The 20,124-nt window shown below is 49.7% G+C and overlaps 1 protein-coding gene across 4 annotated transcripts in view; it reads left to right on the top strand.

Moving 5' to 3' along the window:
- LOC106612220 (E3 ubiquitin-protein ligase SH3RF3) overlaps positions 1-20,124 on the top strand; it is a 33,079-nt gene that overhangs the window by 6,435 nt on the left and 6,520 nt on the right. For 2 of the 4 annotated variants that reach the window (XM_014213188.2, XM_045724199.1), the window contains 2 exons: positions 2,695-2,766; positions 17,521-17,645. In XM_014213188.2, the coding sequence (XP_014068663.2) occupies positions 2,755-2,766; positions 17,521-17,645 (137 nt within the window). In that variant the 5' untranslated portion in view covers positions 2,695-2,754. Of the gene's footprint in view, positions 1-2,694; positions 2,960-17,520; positions 17,646-20,124 lie in introns of all 4 variants that reach the window. The other 2 variants (XM_045724201.1, XM_045724200.1) reach the window with 2 other exon arrangements.

The following is a 20,124-nucleotide window of genomic DNA, read 5'->3' as shown; positions in this document are numbered from 1 at the left end:
GGCAAGTATTGGAGAGATACAGAAGCCTGCCGGGGAAGCAGGTGAAGGCAGCGAGAGAGGAACTAGCACGGCAAGGACGGAAGCACAAGAGGCAGTCCCAAAAAATAAATTGGGGGGGAGCGCGACACGGGACACGGGTAGATTGGCGGAGTCAGGGTTGAGACCTGAGCCAACTCCCCGTGCTTATCGTGGTAAGCATGTGCCTGCTCCTTGCACTCTCCCTCCAGTGCGCCTCCACAGCCCAGTACGTTCTGTGCCTGCTCCTCGCACTCTCCCTCCAGTGAGTCTATTCAGCCTGGTACGCCCTGTGCCTGCTCCACGTACCAGGCTGTCAGTACGTCTCCTCAGTCCGGTGAGACCCGTTCCGGCTCCACGTACGAAGCCTCCAGTGATGATCCATGGCACAAAGCCTCCAGTGGTGATCCATGGCACGGAGCCTGCAGTGATGATCCATGGCATGGAGCCTGTAGCGACGGTCCCCAGTACGGAACCGCCTGAGACGGCCTGCAGCCCGGAACCTCCTGAGACGGCCTGCAGCCCAGAGTCTTCAGCGACGGTCTGCAGTCCAGAGTCTTCTGCGATGGTCTGCAGTCCAGAGTCTTCAGCGACGGTCTGCAGTCCATAGTCTTCAGCGTTGGTCTGCAGCCCAGAGCCTTCAGCGAGGGTCTGCAGCCCAGAGTCTTCAGCGAGGGTCTGCAGCCCAGAGTCTTCAGCGGCGGCCTGCAGTCCAGAGTCTTCAGCGGCGGCCTGCAGTCCAGAGTCTTCAGCGGCGGCCTGCAGTCCAGAGTCTTCAGCGGCGGTCGGCAGTTCAGAGCCTCCGGCGATGATCCACGGTCTGGTTCCTCCGGCGACACAGAAGCGGGGGGATCAGCAGGCGGAGTGGGGGCTATGCCCCGAACCAGAGCCGACGCCAAGAATAGATGCCCACCCGGACCCTCCCCTATAGGTTCAGGTTTGCGGCCGGGAGTCCGCACCTTTGGGGGGGGGTACTGTCACGCCCTGACCTGAGAGAGACGGTTTATTTCTCTACTTTGTTAGAATGCCCACCCCACACCCTGACCTATGTCATTATATTTCTATGTTTTGGCCGGGCATGGTTTCAAATCAGAGGCAGCTGTCTATCGTTGTCTCTGATTGGGAACCATACTTAGGCAGCCTTTTCCCACCTGTGTTTGTGGGTAGTTGTTTTCTGTTTTGTGTTCATGTACCTGACAGAACTGTGTGCTTTTGTTTACCTTTGTTATTTTTGTTCAAGTGTTTGTTTGATTTAAATAAATTATCATGAACACGTGCCACGCTGCATCTTGGTCACCTCTCTATGACGATCGTTACATCTACGCTGACCTTTTTTATACTGAACAAAAATATAAAGACAACGTGTAAGGTGTTGGTCCCATGTTTCATAAACTGATATAAAAGATCCCATATTTTTTTTCCATACACACACAAATCTTATTTCTTTCAAATGTTATTAACAAATCTGTTTACATCCGTGCTAGAGAACATTTTTCCTTTGTCAAGATAATCCATCCACCTGACAGGTGTGGCATATCAAGAAGCTGACTAAACAGCATGATTATTACACATTTGCACCTTGTGCTGGGGACAATAAAAGGCCACTTTAAAATATGCAGTTTTGTCACACAACATAATGCTACAGATGCCTCAAGTTTTTATTGTGTAATTGGCATGCTTGTGCAGGAATGTCCACAAGAGAAAATTAAATGTTAATTTCTCTACCATAAGCCGCCTCCAACGTTGTTTTAGAGAATATTGCAGTATGTCCAACCGGCCTCACAACCGCGGACCACATGTAACCACGCCGGCCCAGGACCTCCGGCTTCTTCACCTGTGGGATCGTCTGAGACCAGCCACACGGACAGCTAATGAAACTTCGGAGTATTTCTTTCTGTAATAAAGCTGGAAGTTTGCTGGAACAAATCCCCGAGCTGACAAGGTAAAAATCTGTCATTCTGCCCCTGAGCAAGGCAGTTAATCCACTGTTCCCCGGGCACCGAAGACGTGGATGTCGATTAAGGCAGCCCCCCACACCTCTCTGATTCAGAGGGGTTGGGTTAAATGCGGAAGACACATTTTAGTTGAATACATTCAGTTGGACAACTGACTAGGCATCACCCTTTCCCTTTCCCCTTTGTGTGGGAAAAACTCATTCTGATTGGCTGGACCTAGCTCCCAAGTGGGTGGGCCTATGCCCTACCAGGCCCACACATGGCTGCTCCCCAGCCCAGTCATGTGAAATCTATAGATTAGGGCCTCATTTATTTATTTCAGTTGATTTCATTATATGAATTGTAACTCATTAAAAGGAATTTAGGAACAACATTTTTTTGAGGTGGGAGATATGAAAGCTAGAATAATTTTTTTAGGTACACTGATACTCCAGGTCGCACAGCAAAATATTTAGATAATAATATGTGAGTAAAATGGTCACACTGCAGAGTCCTGCAACCTCCTTCTCATTGATCGCTGCCAGCTGACCTACCCTTTAAGATAATGAGTTTGATTAAATAGAAACATCACTGCTCTACCCTGCAATTATACATGTCAGAGAGGGAGAGAATCATGTAGAAACTGCCGATGTAGACTCATGCTCTCAGGCAGGGATAAAGAGGAGGAGGAGTAGGAGGAGGAGGAGGAGGAGCACCCCACTGTTTCTCTGTTGATCCCTCACAGGAGGAGTAGAAAGAGGAGGACGAGAAGGGTCCAGAGCGCCCCTCTGTGTTGATCCCTCACATGATGACGATGGTGAGTCACTCTGTAGAGTCAGTTATATAACAAAACCTCTCATCTCTCTCCTCTCCCCCTCTCTCATTCCCGATCCTCCTGTCTCTCTTTCTTTCCCTCTTTCTCTCCCTCCCTCTCTCATCTCTCTCTCACTCCCTCTTTCTCTCCCTCTCTCTCTTGTCTGCCTGAGAGCTCCTTCCTCTTCACTGAGCAGGTAATACTCCTTCACATTGCTGTGCCAATAATAGCAGACTAGCCTAGTCCTTCCTTCCTTCCTTCCTTCCTTCCTTCCTTCCTTCCTTCCTTCCTTCCTTCCTTCCTTCCTTCCTTCCTTCCTTCCTTCCTTCCTTCCTTCCTTCCTTCCTTCCTTCCTTCCTTCCTTCCTTCCTTCCTTCCTTCCTTCCTTCCTTCCTTCCCACCCAGCTAAACAGAAGGTTGTTGATGTTACGTGTGTTTTCTTCCCACCTCAGCACTAAGTTGTGATGTCATGATGTTGATGGTGGTATTATAGGAAGTAAGGATGTAAAGGAAGTAAAACAATCTTTAACATTGCAGTTAATTTAACGTTAATGTTATACAGTACAGGCTTCATAATCAGAGAACCAACATTACCAACATTATCAACATGTCAACAACGGCTATAAAATGCTATGAGGCTGTCTGTGGAGAACAGTTTATTTATTGTCCTATTTCTTTGCAAGATCTGATTTGTGTGAGTGCCAGTCATGTTTGGGATGACAACCAAAGGAAGAGGAGTTGGCGTATGAAGCACAAACAAACAGATCTGTGCTAATAGTCACTAACAGTTTAACAGTTGCTAAGAAGTTACCTGCTGCTAACAGTTGACTTGTTGTGTTGCTGGAGATGGTGGTGAGACAGTAGGAACACTCTGCCAGGCTGTATTTCTATAGGTGTGATGCTAATAGCCTGGGTCTGAAACACTCTGCCAGGTTGTGTTTCTATAGGTGTGATGCTAATAGCCTGGGTCTGGAACACCCTGCCAGGCTGTGTTACTAGAGGTGTGATGTTAATAGCCTGGGTCTGGAACACCCTGCCAGGCTGTGTTTCTGGAGGTGTGATGCTAATAGCTTGGGACTGGAACACTCTGCCAGGCTGTGTTTCTATAGGTGTGATGCTAATAGCCTGGGTCTGGAACACCCTGCCAGGCGGTGTTTCTGGAGATGTGATGCTAATAGCCTGGGTCTGGAACACTCTGCCAGGCTGTTTTTCTGGAGGTGTGATGCTAATAGCCTGGGTCTGGAACACCCTGCCAGGCTGTGTTTCTATAGGTGTGATGCTAATAGCCTGGGTCTGGAACACCCTGACAGGCTGTGTTTCTGGAGGTGTGATGCTAATAGCCTGGGTCTGGAACACTCTGCCCGGCTGTGTTTCTAGAGGTGTGATGCTAATAGCCTGGGTCTGGAACACCCTGCCAGGCTGTGCTTCTAGAGGTGTGATGCTAATAGCCTGGGTCTGGAACACCCTGACAGGCTGTGTTTCTGGAGGTGTGGTGCTAATAGCCTGGGTCTGTAACACCCTCCCAGGCTGTGTTTCTAGAGGTGTGATGCTAATAGCATGGGTCTGGAACACTCTGCCAGGCTGTGTTTCTGGAGGTGTGATGCTAATAGCCTGGGTCTGGAACACTCTGCCAGGCTGTTTTTCTAGAGGTGTGATGCTAATAGCCTTGGTCTGGAACACCCTGCCAGGCTGTGTTTCTGGAGGTGTGATGCTAATAGCCTGGGTCTGGAACACCCTGCCAGGTTGTGTTTCTATAGGTGTGATGCTATTAGCCTGGGTCTGGAACACCCTGCCAGGCTGTGTTTCTATACGTGTGATGCTAATAGCCTGGGTCTGGAACACCCTGCCAGGCTGTGTTTCTAGAGGTGTGATGCTAATAGCCTGGGTGTGGAACACTCTGCCAGGCTGTTTTTCTGGAGGTGTGATGCTAATAGCCTGGGTCTGGAACACCCTGCCAGGCTGTGTTTCTATAGGTGTGATGCTAATAGCCTGGGTCTGGAACACCCTGACAGGCTGTGTTTCTGGAGGTGTGATGCTAATAGCCTGGGTCTGGAACACTCTGCCAGGCTGTGTTTCTAGAGGTGTGATGCTAATAGCCTGGGTCTGGAACACCCTGCCAGGCTGTGCTTCTAGAGGTGTGATGCTAATAGCCTGGGTCTGGAACACCCTGCCAGGCTGTGTTTCTGGAGGTGTGATGCTAATAGCCTGGGTCTGGAACACCCTGACAGGCTGTGTTTCTGGAGGTGTGGTGCTAATAGCCTGGGTCTGTAACACCCTCCCAGGCTGTGTTTCTAGAGGTGTGATGCTAATAGCATGGGTCTGGAACACTCTGCCAGGCTGTGTTTCTGGAGGTGTGATGCTAATAGCCTGGGTCTGGAACACTCTGCCAGGCTGTTTTTCTAGAGGTGTGATGCTAATAGCCTTGGTCTGGAACACCCTGCCAGGCTGTGTTTCTGGAGGTGTGATGCTAATAGCCTGGGTCTGGAACACCCTGCCAGGTTGTGTTTCTATAGGTGTGATGCTATTAGCCTGGGTCTGGAACACCCTGCCAGGCTGTGTTTCTATACGTGTGATGCTAATAGCCTGGGTCTGGAACACCCTGCCAGGCTGTGTTTCTAGAGGTGTGATGCTAATAGCCTGGGTGTGGAACACTCTGCCAGGCTGTTTTTCTGGAGGTGTGATGCTAATAGCCTGGGTCTGGAACACCCTGCCAGGCTGTGTTTCTATAGGTGTGATGCTAATAGCCTGGGTCTGGAACACCCTGACAGGCTGTGTTTCTGGAGGTGTGATGCTAATAGCCTGGGTCTGGAACACTCTGCCAGGCTGTGTTTCTAGAGGTGTGATGCTAATAGCCTGGGTCTGGAACACCCTGCCAGGCTGTGCTTCTAGAGGTGTGATGCTAATAGCCTGGGTCTGGAACACCCTGCCAGGCTGTGTTTCTGGAGGTGTGATGCTAATAGCCTGGGTCTGGAACACCCTGACAGGCTGTGTTTCTGGAGGTGTGGTGCTAATAGCCTGGGTCTGTAACACCCTCCCAGGCTGTGTTTCTAGAGGTGTGATGCTAATAGCATGGGTCTGGAACACTCTGCCAGGCTGTGTTTCTGGAGGTGTGATGCTAATAGCCTGGGTCTGGAACACTCTGCCAGGCTGTTTTTCTAGAGGTGTGATGCTAATAGCCTTGGTCTGGAACACCCTGCCAGGCTGTGTTTCTGGAGGTGTGATGCTAATAGCCTGGGTCTGGAACACCCTGCCAGGTTGTGTTTCTATAGGTGTGATGCTATTAGCCTGGGTCTGGAACACCCTGCCAGGCTGTGTTTCTATACGTGTGATGCTAATAGCCTGGGTCTGGAACACCCTGCCAGGCTGTGTTTCTAGAGGTGTAATGCTAATAGCCTGGGTCTGGAACACCCTGCCAGGCTGTGTTTCTATAGGTGTGATGCTAATAGCCTGGGTCTGGAACACCCTCCCAGGCTGTCTTTCTAGAGGTGTGATGCTAATAGCCTGGGTCTGGAACACCCTCCCAGGCTGTCTTTCTAGAGGTGTGATGCTAATAGCCTGGGTCTGGAACACCCTGTCACGCTGTGTTTCTGGAGGTGTGGTGCTAATAGCCTGGGTTTGGAACACCCTGCCAGGCTGTGTTTCTAGAGGTGTGATGCTAATAGCCTGGGTCTGGAACACCCTGCCAGGCTGTGTTTCTAGAGGTGTGATGCTAATAGCCTGGGTCTCGAACTCCCTGCCAGGCTGTGTTTCTAGAGGTGTGATGCTAATAGCCTGGGTCTGGAACACTCTGCCAGGCTGTTTTTCTAGAGGTGGGATGCTAATAGCCTGGGTCTGGAACACCCTGCCAGTCTGTGTTTCTAGAGGTGTGATGCTAATAGCCTGGGTCTGGAACACCCTGCCAGGCGGTGTTTCTATAGGTGTGATGCTAATAGCCTGGTTCTGGAACACCCTGCCAGGCTGTGTTTCTAGAGGTGTGATGCTAATAGCCTGGGTCTGGAACACCTTGCCACGCTGTGTTTCTGGAGGTGTGGTGCTGGAACACCTGTGTTTCTGGAGGTGTGGTGCTAATAGCCTGGGTCTCAAACACCACTATATAGTGTTTATAGTGTTTACAGAATGACTACGCTATTAACCACAAACCATTACAACAGGAGGAGGAGGAGAGGAGGAGGAGAGGGAGGAGGAGGAGGAGAGGGAGGAGGAGGAGAGGGAGGTGGAGAGGGAGGAGGAGACGAGAGAGAGAGGACAGGGAGGAGGAGGAGGAGAGGGAGAGGACAGGGAGGAGGAGGAGAGGGAGGAGGAGGAGGAGAGGGAGGAGGAGGAGAGGGAGGAGGAGAGGGAGGAGGAGACGAGAGAGAGAGGACAGGGAGGAGGATGAGGAGAGGGAGGAGGAGAGCAACAGAGGAGGAGAGGAAGGGAGGATTAATAGGGCAGTGTGAGTAGGGCTGGGTGATACGGCCTAAAAGTAATATCTACATTTTTATAGAGGTTTAGACGATTCAAATTATACATCTAGATTTCTTGTTTTTTTCTAAACAAATTAAAAATGGCCAAGACATAGTTCTTAATTGATTTCTCTTTATAAAAAAATAAATATGCAGGCCTATTTGTGCAAAACAAATGAACAACACAAATGAACACACACCCACATGTCTATTCTATTGTTTAGGAATTTTTGACCACTAACTGTTTGAATATGTCATTTATATAATCATTTTGATTGAAAATGTGTTAATTTAGTTAATTTTTTGTCATAATTAAAACAGCCTGTGGTTATTTGCTATTGGATTGGCAGAATGACACAACTACTAACACATTAGCCTACAGCTGGCCTGAACAAAACTTTTTTGAATACGCTTTAATTATCCAACGTCACACTGACCGATGGCGAGGTGAAGCCTGTGCCCAAAGCCCTGCAGGCGGGTTCAGTTGTTCAAGAGCAATGCTTTTATCATGTTGCTCCTGCTGTCGGTCTTCGCTCATCTTCCACGATGCCAGAGAGTCTCTGAGACCCTGGGCTATTACTTCACCTGTATGATCATCGGGGAAGTAAGACGTGGCTTGGCAGCTGATATTTGTGGTCAACTGTACCTAGTAGCTTTTTAAAGCCTGGCTTTTCTACTGTAAAGATCGGGACCATATATTTCGCTATGTAATAGGTCACTGCATCCGTTATCTCCTTCCACCTCAAACTGTTCTTGTCATGAGGGATTACGTTTGAAAAGGATGCTGCTATGGTAGTTTGTCTTTTAGCAGACGTTTTGGGAATCGGCATTGCCTCGTCTCACACATTCCTCCCATTCCACCGCGTGTTTCAGTTGCCGGTGATGGAAGAGGTTGGTTGTACTGCTGCCTTTCGTAGCAATTGTCTTTCGACACATTTTACACAGGACATTAGTTTGCTGAACGTCAGACCTCTTAAACCCGAACCACTTGCATATTAATGAAAAAACATTGCTGCCCTTTTTGGGGATGGTTTTATCCTCTCTCCATGTTGGTGGAACTCTTACCGCCGCTCCACTTCTCCGGTGGGGTTACAATTTGTGAAAGGCTGTCTAGGGTTGTGATTGGTGGATAACCTCTGTGTTCGTGTTGTCACGCAATTGGGACATGATTCGACATTGATGCTGCATTTGTAAAACGTTACAACATTATAACAGAACCTAGATTCTTGAGATACAGGTATTTTTTATATTGCGCTAATACATAAACTATAATATATAGAGAGAAAAAACTTGATATATCCCCCAGCCCTAGTCTGAAGTGATGTGTCGTTGACATCCTGGTTAGAACAGCCAGTTCCTAGAGTCTGAAGTGATGTGTCGTTGACATCCTGGTTAGAACAGCCAGTTCCTAGAGTCTGAAGTGATGTGTCATTGACATCCTGGTTAGAACAGCCAGCTCCTAGAGTCTGTAGTGATGTGTCGTTGTAAGGCTCGGGCGTCGTGAGTGAGGAATCAAAACGCAGGAAGCAGCGAGCACAGGGTAGTGGCTTTTTAATGGGTCAAGAGGCGAACACACACAAGCCACCCCAAACAGCGAATAGCGCGCACACAAAACAAAGTGCCCCAAACACAGGGGAAAACACATGCGGCGCAAAACTAACGCACAAGCGTAAACACAAGCACACAAACAGGAATGACAATCCCGCACAATGAGAAGGCGGACCAGCTAATACTTATAGCCCCGCTAATCACCCCCCACTACGAACAGGTGCACACAATCACAAACGGGGGGAAAACAAAAAAGGGAATCAGTGGCAGCTAATAGGCCGGTGACGACGACCGCCGAGCGCCACCCGAGCAGGAGGGGGCGCCACCGTCGGTGGGAATTGTGACAGTACCCCCCTCCTGACACGCGGCTCCTGCAGTGCGCCGACACCGGCCTCGAGGACGACCCGGAGGGCAAGGTGCAGGGCGATCTGGACGGAGGCGATGGAAATCCCTCAACATGGATGGGTCCAAGACATCCTCCGCCGGCACCCAGCACCTCTCCTCCGGACCGTACCCCTCCCAGTCTACGAGGTGCTGCAGGCCCCTCACCCGGCGTCTCGAGTCCAGAATGGCCCGTATGCTGTACGCCGGGGACCCCCCGATGTCCAGAGGGGGCGGAGGGACCTCCAGCACCTCACCTTCCTGCAGGGGACCAGCTACGACCGGCCTGAGGAGAGACACATGAAACGAGGGGTTAATGCGGTAATAGGAAGGGAGTTGTAACCGATAACACACCTCGTTTATCCTCCTCAGGACTTTAAAGGGCCCCACACACTGCGGCCCCAGCTTCCGGCAGGGCACGCGGAGGGGCAGGTTCTGGGTCGAGAGCCAGACCCTGTCCCCCGGTACGAACACGGGTGCCTCACTGCGGTGGCGGTCAGCACTCCTCTTCTGCCGTCCACTGGCCTCCTTCAGGGATTCCTGGACGGCTCTCCAGGTCTCCTTGGAGTGCTGTACCCAGTCCTCCACCGCAGGAGCCTTGGTCTGGCTCTGGTGCCATGGTGCCAGGACCGGCTGGTAACCCAAAACACACTGAAAGGGTGACATGTTAGTAGAGGAGTGACGAAGTGAGTTCTGGGCTAACTCCGCCCAAGGAATGTACCTCGCCCACTCTCTGGGCCGGTCCAGTCAATACGTCCTTAGAAACCTACCCACCTCTTGGTTCACTCTCTCCACCTGCCCATTACTCTCGGGGTGGAAACCCGAGGTCAGGCTGACCGAGACCCCCAACCGTTCCATGAACGCCCTCCAAACTCTGGACGTGAACTGGGGACCCCGATCAGAAACAATGTCCTTGGGCACCCCGTAGTGCCGGAAGACATGGGTAAACAGGGCCTCCGCAGTCTGCAGAGCCGTAGGGAGACCGGGCAATGGGATGAGACGGCAGGACTTCGAGAACCGATCCACAACGACCAGGATTGTGGTGTTCCCCTGAGATAAGGGAAGGTCGGTGAGGAAGTCCACTGAAAAGTGCAACCACGGCCGCAGTGGAACGGGGAGGGCTGTAATTTCCCTCTAGGCAGGTGTCGAGGAGCCTTGCTCTGAGCGCACACAGAGCAGGAGGAAACATAAAACCGCACGTCCTTTACCAAGGTGGGCCACCAGTACTTTCCCCTCAGGTTCCGAAATGTCCTCTCGATCCCAGGGTGACCCGAAGAGGGGAGATTATGGGCCCATCGAATCAATCGATCACGGACACCAAGCGGCACGTCCTGAACACCTGCTGGACACTGCGATGGTGCAGGTTCCAACCGTAATGCCCGCTCGATCTCCGCGTCCACCTCCCATACCACCGGTGCTACCAAGCACGACGCTGGGAGGATGGGAGTTGGATCGATGGCCCTCTCCTTGGTGTCATATAGGCGGGACAGTGTTAAGTGAACCTGGCCGATAGGAGATTGTGAACCGGAGTCGGGTAAAGAACATGGCCCACCTGGCCTGACGCAGATTCAGTCTCCTAGCTGCCCGGATGTACTCGAGATTACGGTGGTCAGTCCAGATGAGGAAAGGGTGCTTAGCCCCCTCAAGACAATGTCTCCACACTTTCAGAGCCTTGACTACAGCTAACAACTCCCGGTCCCCCACGTCATAGTTCTGCTCCGCCGGACCGAGCTTCCTAGAAAAGAAAGCGCACGGGCGGAGTTTTGGTGGCGTGCCCGAGCGCTGTGATAGCACGGCCCCCACCCCAGTCTCGGACGCGTCCACCTCCACTATGAATGCCAAAGAGGGGTCCGGATGAGCCAGCATGGGAGCGTCGGTAAACAGCTCCTTCAGACGACTGAAAGCTCTGTTCGCCTCTGTAGACCAGCGCAAGCGTGCCGGACCCCCCTTCAGCAGTGAGGTAATGGGAGCAGCCACCTGACCAAAGCCCCGGATAAACCTCTGGTAGTAATTGGCAAACCTTAAGAACCGCTGCACCTCCTTTACTGTGGTCGGAGTCGGCCAATTACGCACGGCTTTAACGCGTTCACACTCCATCACCACCCCCGAGGTGGAAATGCGATACCCCAGGAACGAAACGGCTCGTTTGGAAAACACACATTTCTCAGCCTTAATGTACAGGTCATGCTCCAGCAGTCGCCCAAGCACCTTGCGCACCAGGGATACATGCGAGGCGCGTGTGGCAGAATAGATCAGGATGTCATCAATATACACCACCACACCCTGCCTGTGCAGGTCCCTGAGAATCTCGTCGACAAAGGATTGATACACGGCTGGAGCATTCTTTAACCCATACGGCATGACGAGGTACTCATAGTGGCCCGATGTGGTACTAAACGTGGTTTTCCACTCGTCTCCTCCCCGGATACTCACCAGATTGTACGCTCACCTGAGATCCAGTTTCGTGAAAAAACACGCTCCGTGAAATGATTCCACCGCCGTAGCGATGAGAGGTAGCGGGTAACTAAACCCCACTGTGATGGAATTTAGACCTCGATAATCAATGCACAGACGCAGACCTCCATCCTTTTTATTCACGAAAAAGAAACTCGAGGAGACGGGTGACATGGAGGGCCGAATGTACCCCTGTCTCAGAGATTCTGTGACATATGTCTCCATAGCCAGCGTTTCCTCTTGTGACAAACGTGACTCCTGGGAAGTGTAGCGTTTACCTGGAGGTTTATCACGCAATTCCCTCGTCGATGAGGTGGGAATCTGGTCGCCCTCTTTTTACAGAAGGTGATAGCCAAATCGGCATATTCAGAGGGAATGCGCACAGTGGAAACCTGGTCTGGACTCTCCACCGTCGTCGCACCGATGGAAACTCCTTTACACCTGCCTGACCACTCCTCTGACCACCCCCTGAGAGCCCCCTGTCTCCATGAAATATCAGGATTGTGATTGGCCAGCCAGGGAATCCCCAGCACCACCGGAAACACAGGCGAATCAATGAGGAAGAGACTTATCCATTCCCCATGATCCCCCTGCGTTACCATGTGCAGTGGCACCGTGGCCTCCCTGACCAGTCCTGACCCTAATGGTCGGCTATCTAAGGAGTGCACAGGGAAAGGTTGGTCCAACGACACCAGGGGAATCCCTAGCCTTACTGCGAGCCCACAATCCATAAAGTTTCCAGCTGCGCCTGAATCGACTAGTGCCTTATGCTGGAAAGAGGGAGAAAACTCAGGGAAAGTTATAAGTACAAACATATGACCAACAGGGAGTTCTGGGTGAGGTTGGTGCTTACTCACGTGGGGTGAACGAGGAGTGCTCTGCCTGCCATCCCGATTCCCAGAGGAGCTCCTCCAGCACCGGTCGGCAGTGTGTCCTCTCTGACCACACCGGGTACAGGAGGAGCCTCCTCCTCCGGTTCCCCTCGGTGCTGTCCCCCCTAGCTCCATAGGGATGGGAGCTGGAGGGCCTAGAGGTGGAACCAACAGGGCCCGGTCTGGATGCCCGCGGGCAGCCAGCAGGTTGTCGAGACGAATGGACATGTCAATAAGTTCATCCAGGGAGAGGGTAGTGTCCCGACAGGCTAGCTCCCGGCGGACGTCCTCCCGGAGGCTGCAACGATAGTGGTCCATCAGGGCCCTGTCGTTCCACCCCGCTCCAGCAGCCAAGGTCCGGAACTCCAGAGCAAAGTCCTGTGCGCTCCTCGTCTCCTGCCGCAGGTGGAACAGCCGTTCACCCGCCGCCCGGCCTTCTGGTGGGTTGTCGAACATGGCCCGGGTGAACTCGGGGTAGTGATCCCTTGCCGAGTCATACCACACTGCGTTGGCCCACTCCAGGGCACAACCCGTTAAGCAGGAGACGAGGACGCTCACGCTCTCCTCTCCCGAGGGAGTCGGATGAACAGTAGCCAGGTACAACTCCAGCTGCAGCAGGAACCCCTGGCACCCAGCCGCTGCTCCATCATACTCCCTGGGGAGAGCCAGGCGTAGGGCCCCGGGTCCGGACGCCGGAGGAGGGGTAGCAGGTGGAGGGGGAAGAGGAGCTGGGGATGCGGTAGGGAGGCCACTCCTCTCCCATCGGTCCATCCTCTCCATCATCTGATCCATAGCTGAACCGATCCGGTGGAGAATGCTGGTATGATGGAGGACCCTTTCCTCCATCGATGGGAGAGGAGGCGCAGCTGCTCCTGCTGACTCCATAAGTGGTGCGGGATTCTGTCACGAATGCGAGGAGTGGTGGTAGGAGTCAGGCACAGAGAGCAGAGGTAAGGAAAAATTTGATTTATTTTCTCTGGTACGACACGGTCGACGCCAACACAACAGGCGTGTGAACAAAATTACCAACCCATACACAACAGGCACACAGTCCGGAAAGAAAATAATCCAAGCAGATCGCCAGCACATCAAACAAGCACACTGAGGATAAAATAATCCCGCACAAACCTGGGCGGGCTAAACAGGCTTAACCTCTTACATCTAGACGTTCCGCTAGCGGAACACCTGCTCCAATATCCAATGATGGGCGTGGCGCGAAATACAAACTCCTCTAAAATACAAAAACTTCAATTTTTCAAACATATGACTATTTCACAGCATTTTAAAGATAAGACTCTCCTTTATCTAACCACACTGTCCGATTTCAAAAAGGCTTTACAACGAAAGCAAAACATTAGATTATGTCAGCAGAGTACCAAGCCAGAAATAATCAGACACCCATTTTTCAAGCTAGCATATAATGTCACATAAACCCAGAAGACAGCTAAATGCAGCACTAACCTTTTATGATCTTCATCAGATGACAACCCTAGGACATTATGTTATACAATACATGCATGTTTTGTTCAATCAAGTTCATATTTATATCAAAAACCAGCTTTTTTTTACATTAGCATGTGACGTTCAGAACTAGCATACCCCCCGCAAACTTCCGGGGAATTCGCTAACATTTTACTAAATTACTCACGATAAACGTTCACAAAAAGCATAACAATTATTTTAAGAATTATAGATACAGACCTCCTCTATGCACTCGATATGTCCGATTTTAAAATAGCTTTTTGGTGAAAGCACATTTTGCAATATTCTAAGTACATAGCCCAGGCATCACGGGCTAGCTATTTAGACACCCGGCAAGTTTAGCACTCACCAATATCAGCTTTACTATTATAAAAGTTTCATTACCTTTTGTTGTCTTCGTCAGAATGCACTCCCAGGACTGCTACTTCAATAACAAATGTTGGTTTGGTCCAAAATAATCCATCGTTATATCCGAATAGCGGCGTTTTGTTTGTGCGTTCCAGACACTATCCGAAATGGTAAAGAAGGGTCGCACGCATGGCGCAATTCGTGACAAAAAAATTCTAAATATTCCATTACCGTACTTCGAAGCATGTCAACCGCTGTTTAAAATCAATTTTTACGCCATTTTTCTCGTAGAAAAGCGATAATATTCTGACAGGGAATCTCCTTTTCGGCAAACAGAGGAAAAAATCACAAAGGCGGGGGCGGTCGAGTCACGCGCCTAAGCCCAGAGTCCCTTGATCGGCCACTTGAGAAAGGCGATAATGTGTTTCAGCCTGGGGCTGGGATGACGACATTCTGTTTTTTCCCGGGCTCTGAGCGCCTATGGACGACGTAGGAAGTGTCACGTTAGAGCAGAGATCCTTAGTAAAAGATAGAGATGGAAAAGAAGTTCAAGAAATGGTCAGACAGGCCACTTCCTGTAAAGGAATCTCTCAGGTTTTGACCTGCCATTTGAGTTCTGTTATACTCACAGACACCATTCAAACAGTTTTAGAAACTTTAGGGTGTTTTCTATCCATATGTAATAAGTATATGCATATTCTAGTTACTGGGTAGGAGTGGTAACCAGATTAAATCGGGTATGTTTTTTATCCAGCCGTGAAAATACTGCCCCCTAGCCATAACAGGCTAAATAACCACAAATCAACACACACAAATAAGGAACAGGTGCAAACAATAAGACATACCAACAGAAAAGGAAAAAGGGATCAGCGGCGGCTAGTAGACCGGCGACGACGACCGCCGAGCGCCGCCCGAGCAGACAGGGGAGCCACCTTCGGTGGGATTCGTGACAGCCTTAACGTATAGGTCATGCTCCAGCAGTCTCCCAAGCACCTTGCGTACCTAGGGACACATGCGCGGAGCGGGTGGCGGAATATATCAGAATATCATCGATATAGACAATCACGCCCTGCCCGTGCAGGTCCCTGAGAATCTCGTCTACAAAGGTTTGAAAGACGGCTGGAGCATTCTTCAACCCATACGGCATGACGAGGTACTCATAATGGCCCGATGTGGTACTAAATGCGGTTTTCCACTCGTCTCCATCCTTAATACACACCAGGTTATACGCGCTCCTGAGATCCAGTTTTGTGAAGAATTTTGCTCTGTGAAATGATTCCACCGCCGTAGCGATGAGAGGTAGCGGGTAACTAAACCCCACCGTGATAGCATTTAGACCTCTGTAATCAATGCACGGACGCAGACCTCCCTCCTTTTTCTTCACAAAAAAGAAACTCGAGGAGGCGTGTGAGATGGAGGGCCGAATGTACCCCTGTCCTAGAGATTCCGTGACATATGTCTCCATAGCCACCGTCTCCTCCTGTGACAAGGGGTACACGTGACTCTTGGGAAGCGCGGCGTTAACCTGGAGATCTATCGCACAATCCCCCTGTCGATGAGGTGGTAATTTGGGCGCCCTCTTTTTACAGAAAGCGATCGCCAAATCGGCGTATTCAGGGGGAATGCGCGGGGGGTGCACGGAGGTGGAACGTACAGGACCCTTTCCGAACGCCCGTGGGCAGCCAGCAGATTGTCCAGACGGATGGACATATTGATGAGCTCATCAAGGGACAGAGCGGTGTCCCGACAGGCTAGCTCCCTGCGGACGTCCGCCCGGAGACTACACCGGTAATGGTTTATAAGGGCCCTGTCGTTCCACCCCGCCCCAGCAGCCAAGGTCCTGAACTCCAGCGCGAAGTCCTGCGCGCTCCTCGTCTCCTGCCTGAGGTGGAACAGCCGCTGAACTCTGGGTTGTGGTCCCTCGCTGAGTCTGGACCATTCCAGACAGCATTGGCCCACTCCAGAGCTCGGCCCGTCAGGCAGGAAACGAGGGCACTCACGCTCTCCTCTCCCGAGGGAGCAGGTCTGACGGTGGCCAGGTACAGCTCGAGCTGGAGCAGAAATCCCTGGCACCCAGCCGCCGCTCCATCATACTCCCTCGGGAGCGCCAGACGAAGCGCGCTAGAGCCAGACACAGTGGGAGGCGGAGGTGGCTGCGTCGGAGGAGCCGAAGGTGGAGAGAGGGGTTGGCCGCTGCTCCTGCTGACTCCATAGTATTGTGGTGCGGGATTCTGTAAGGCTCGGGCGTCGTGAGTGAGGAATCAAAACGCAGGAAGCAGCGAGCACAGGGTAGTGGCTTTTTAATGGGTCAAGAGGTGAACACACACAAGCCACCCCAAACAGCGAATAGCGCGCACACAAAACAAAGTGCCCCAAACACAGGGGAAAACACATGCAGCGCAAAACTAACGCACAAGCGTAAACACAAGCACACAAACAGGAATGACAATCCCGCACAATGAGAAGGCGGACCAGCTAATACTTATAGCCCCGCTAATCACCCCCACTACGAACAGGTGCACACAATCACAAACAGGGGGAAAACAAAAAAGGGAATCAGTGGCAGCTAATAGGCCGGTGACGACGCCCCGCCTTATCTCAGGTCACTGGTCACCATAGCAGCACCCACCCGTAGCACGCGCTCCAGCAGGAATATTTCACTGGTCGTCCCCAAAGCCAACACCTCCTTTGGCCGCTTTCCTTCCAGTTCTCTGCTGCCAATGACTGGAACGAATTGCAAAAATCACTGAAGCTGGAGTCTTATTTCTCCCTCTCTAACTTTAAGCATCAGCTGTCATAGCAGCTTACCGATACTGTACCTGTACACAGCCAATTTGTAAATAGCCCACCCAACTACCTCATCCCCATATTGTTATTTATCCTCTTGCTCTTTTGCACCCCAGTACCCCAGTATCACCCCAGATGATGATATCTTGCATATCATCATCTGCACATCTATCATTCCAGTGTTAATGCTAAATTGTAATTATTTTGCCTCTATGGCCTATTTATTGCCTTACCTCCCTACTCTTCTACATTTGCACACACTGTACATAGATTTTTCTATTATTGACTGTTTTTCTCTATATATAGTGAGAGGAAGAACACTCTGGCAGTATACATATTTACATCCTGGTCTTCCTCCTCTGTTTCTATAGGATGAGAGGAAGAACACTCTATGGCAGTATACATATTTACATCCTGGTCTTCCTCCTCTGTTTCTATAGAGCGAGAGGAAGATGAGTAGTGGTGAAGCTCCTCCCACCATCACCATGGATCTGATCAACCCCCAGACCCCCTCCGCCTCAGCCGACACCAAACAGTCTTCCACTCAGCAGCTCTCCATCAGTGTGTGAGTAACACTGGAGAAACATTAGAGTAACGTAGTAGTAACGTAGTAGTAACTACTAGAGGTCGACCAATTATTGGAGGACCAAAAAACCCGATACCAATTAATCGGCCGATTTTTTAAATTTTATTTATTTGTAATAATGACAATTACAACAATACTGAATGAACACTTATTTTAACTTAATATAATACATCAATAAAATCAATTTAGCCTCAAATAAATAATGAAACATGTTCAATTTGGTTTAAATAATGCAAAAACAAAGTGTTGGAGAAGAAACTAAAAGTGCAATATGTGCCATGTAAGAAAGCTAACGTTTAAGTGCCTTGCTCAGAACATGGCAACATATGAAAGCTGGTGATTCCTTTTATCATGAGTCTTCAATATTCCCAGGTATGAAGTTTTAGGTTGTAGTTATTATCGGAATTATGGGACTATTTTTCTCTATACGATTTGTATTTCATATATACCTTTGACTATTGGATGTCCTTATAGGCACTTTAGTATTGCCAGTGTAACAGTATAGCTTCCGTCCCTCTCCTCGCTCCTACCTGGGCTCGAACCAGGAACACATCGACAACAGCCACCCTCGAAGCAGCGTTACCCATGCAGAGCAAGGGGAACAACTACTCCAAGTCTCAGAGCGAGAGATGTTTGAAACGCTATTAGTGCGCACCCGCTAACTAGCTAGCCATTTCACATCGGTTACACCAGCCTAATCTTGGGAGTTGACAGGCTTGAAGTTATAAACAGCGCAATGCATTGCGAAGAACTGCTGGCAAAACGCACAAAAGTGCTGTTTGAATGAATGCTTACGAGCCTGCTGGTGCCTACCATCGCTCAGTCAGACTGCTCTATCAAATCATAGACTTAATTGTAATATAATAAACACACAGAAATACGAGCCTTTGGTCATTAATATGGTCGAATCCGGAAACTATCATCTCGAAAACAAAAGTTTTTCTTTCAGTGAAATACGGAACCGGTCCGTATTTTTTTATTGATAGTTTTTTATAAGATAAGTTTAATGCTAGCTAGCAACTTACCTTGGCTTCTTGCTGCCCTCGTGTAACAGGTATTCAGCCTGCCATGCAGGCTCCTCGTGGAGTGCAATGTAAGGCAGGTGGTTAGAGCGTTGGACTAGTAACCAGAAGGTTGCAAAAACGAATCCCCGAATCCCCCCTGAACAAGGCAGTTAACCCCCGTTCCTAGGCCATCATTGAAAATAAGAATGTGTTCTTAATCTGACTTGCCTAGTTAAATAAAGGTGTAAAAAAAATAAAAAAATAAAGAAATCGGGAAAACGGTGGCCAAAAATACCGATTACCGATTGTTATGAAAACTTGAAATCTGCCCTAATTAATCGGCCGTTCCGATTAATTGGTCAACCTCTAGTAACTACCGAGTAATACAGTAGTAAAATGGTAGTAACAACCTCCGCTGATACCAAGCAGTTCGCCACCTAGCAACTCCATCAGCTTTTGAACACTGGACTAACACTGGACTAACACTGGACTATCACTGGACTAACACTGGACTATCACTGGACTAAACCTGGACTATCACTGGACTAGCACTGGACTAGTAACAGCTGTAGCCTTTCAGCAACACTGCAGGAAAACGGTAGTAATAACCAAAGTAGTAACACCAGAATGGAGTAGCGTGACAATGGTTCAACACTATAAATTATACATGACCTGGAAAGGTCATTTAAACATGAGATATGGAATTTGTCATCTATACAGTGACTTCCTTACAGTGTGTCTGTATCTACAGTGTGACTTCCTTACAGTGTGTCTGTATCTACAGTGACTTCATTACAGTGTGTCTGTATCTACAGTGACTTCCTCACAGTGTGTCTGTATCTACAGTGACTTCATTACAGTGTGTCTGTTTCTACAGTGTGACTTCCTTACAGTGTGTCTGTATCTACAGTGACTTCATTACAGTGTGTCTGTATCTACAGTGACTTCATTACAGTGTGTCCGTATCTACAGTCACTTCATTACAGTGTGTCTGTATCTACAGTGACTTCATTACAGTGTGTCGGTATCTACAGTGACTTCCTTACAGTGTGTCTGTATCTACAGTGACTTCATTACAGTGTGTCTGTATCTACAGTGTGACTTCATTACAGTGTGTCTGTATCTACAGTTACTTCCTTACAGTGTCTCTGTATCTACAGTGACTTCATTACAGTGTGTCTGTATCTACAGTGTGACTTCCTTACAGTGTGTCTGTATCTACAGTGACTTCATTACAGTGTGTCTGTATCTACAGTGTGACTTCATTACAGTGTGTCTGTATCTACAGTTACTTCCTTACAGTGTCTCTGTATCTACAGTGACTTCATTACAGTGTGTCTGTATCTACAGTGTGACTTCCTTACAGTGTGTCTGTATCTACAGTGACTTCATTACAGTGTGTCTGTATCTACAGTGACTTAATTACAGTGTGTCTGTATCTACAGTGTGACTTC

Source organism: Salmo salar, chromosome ssa09, assembly GCF_905237065.1.
Source record: "Salmo salar chromosome ssa09, Ssal_v3.1, whole genome shotgun sequence".
NCBI lineage: Eukaryota > Metazoa > Chordata > Actinopteri > Salmoniformes > Salmonidae > Salmo > Salmo salar.
The sequence above is the reverse complement of the archived record's forward strand: the minus strand, read 5'-3'. Positions and strand labels throughout refer to the sequence as shown.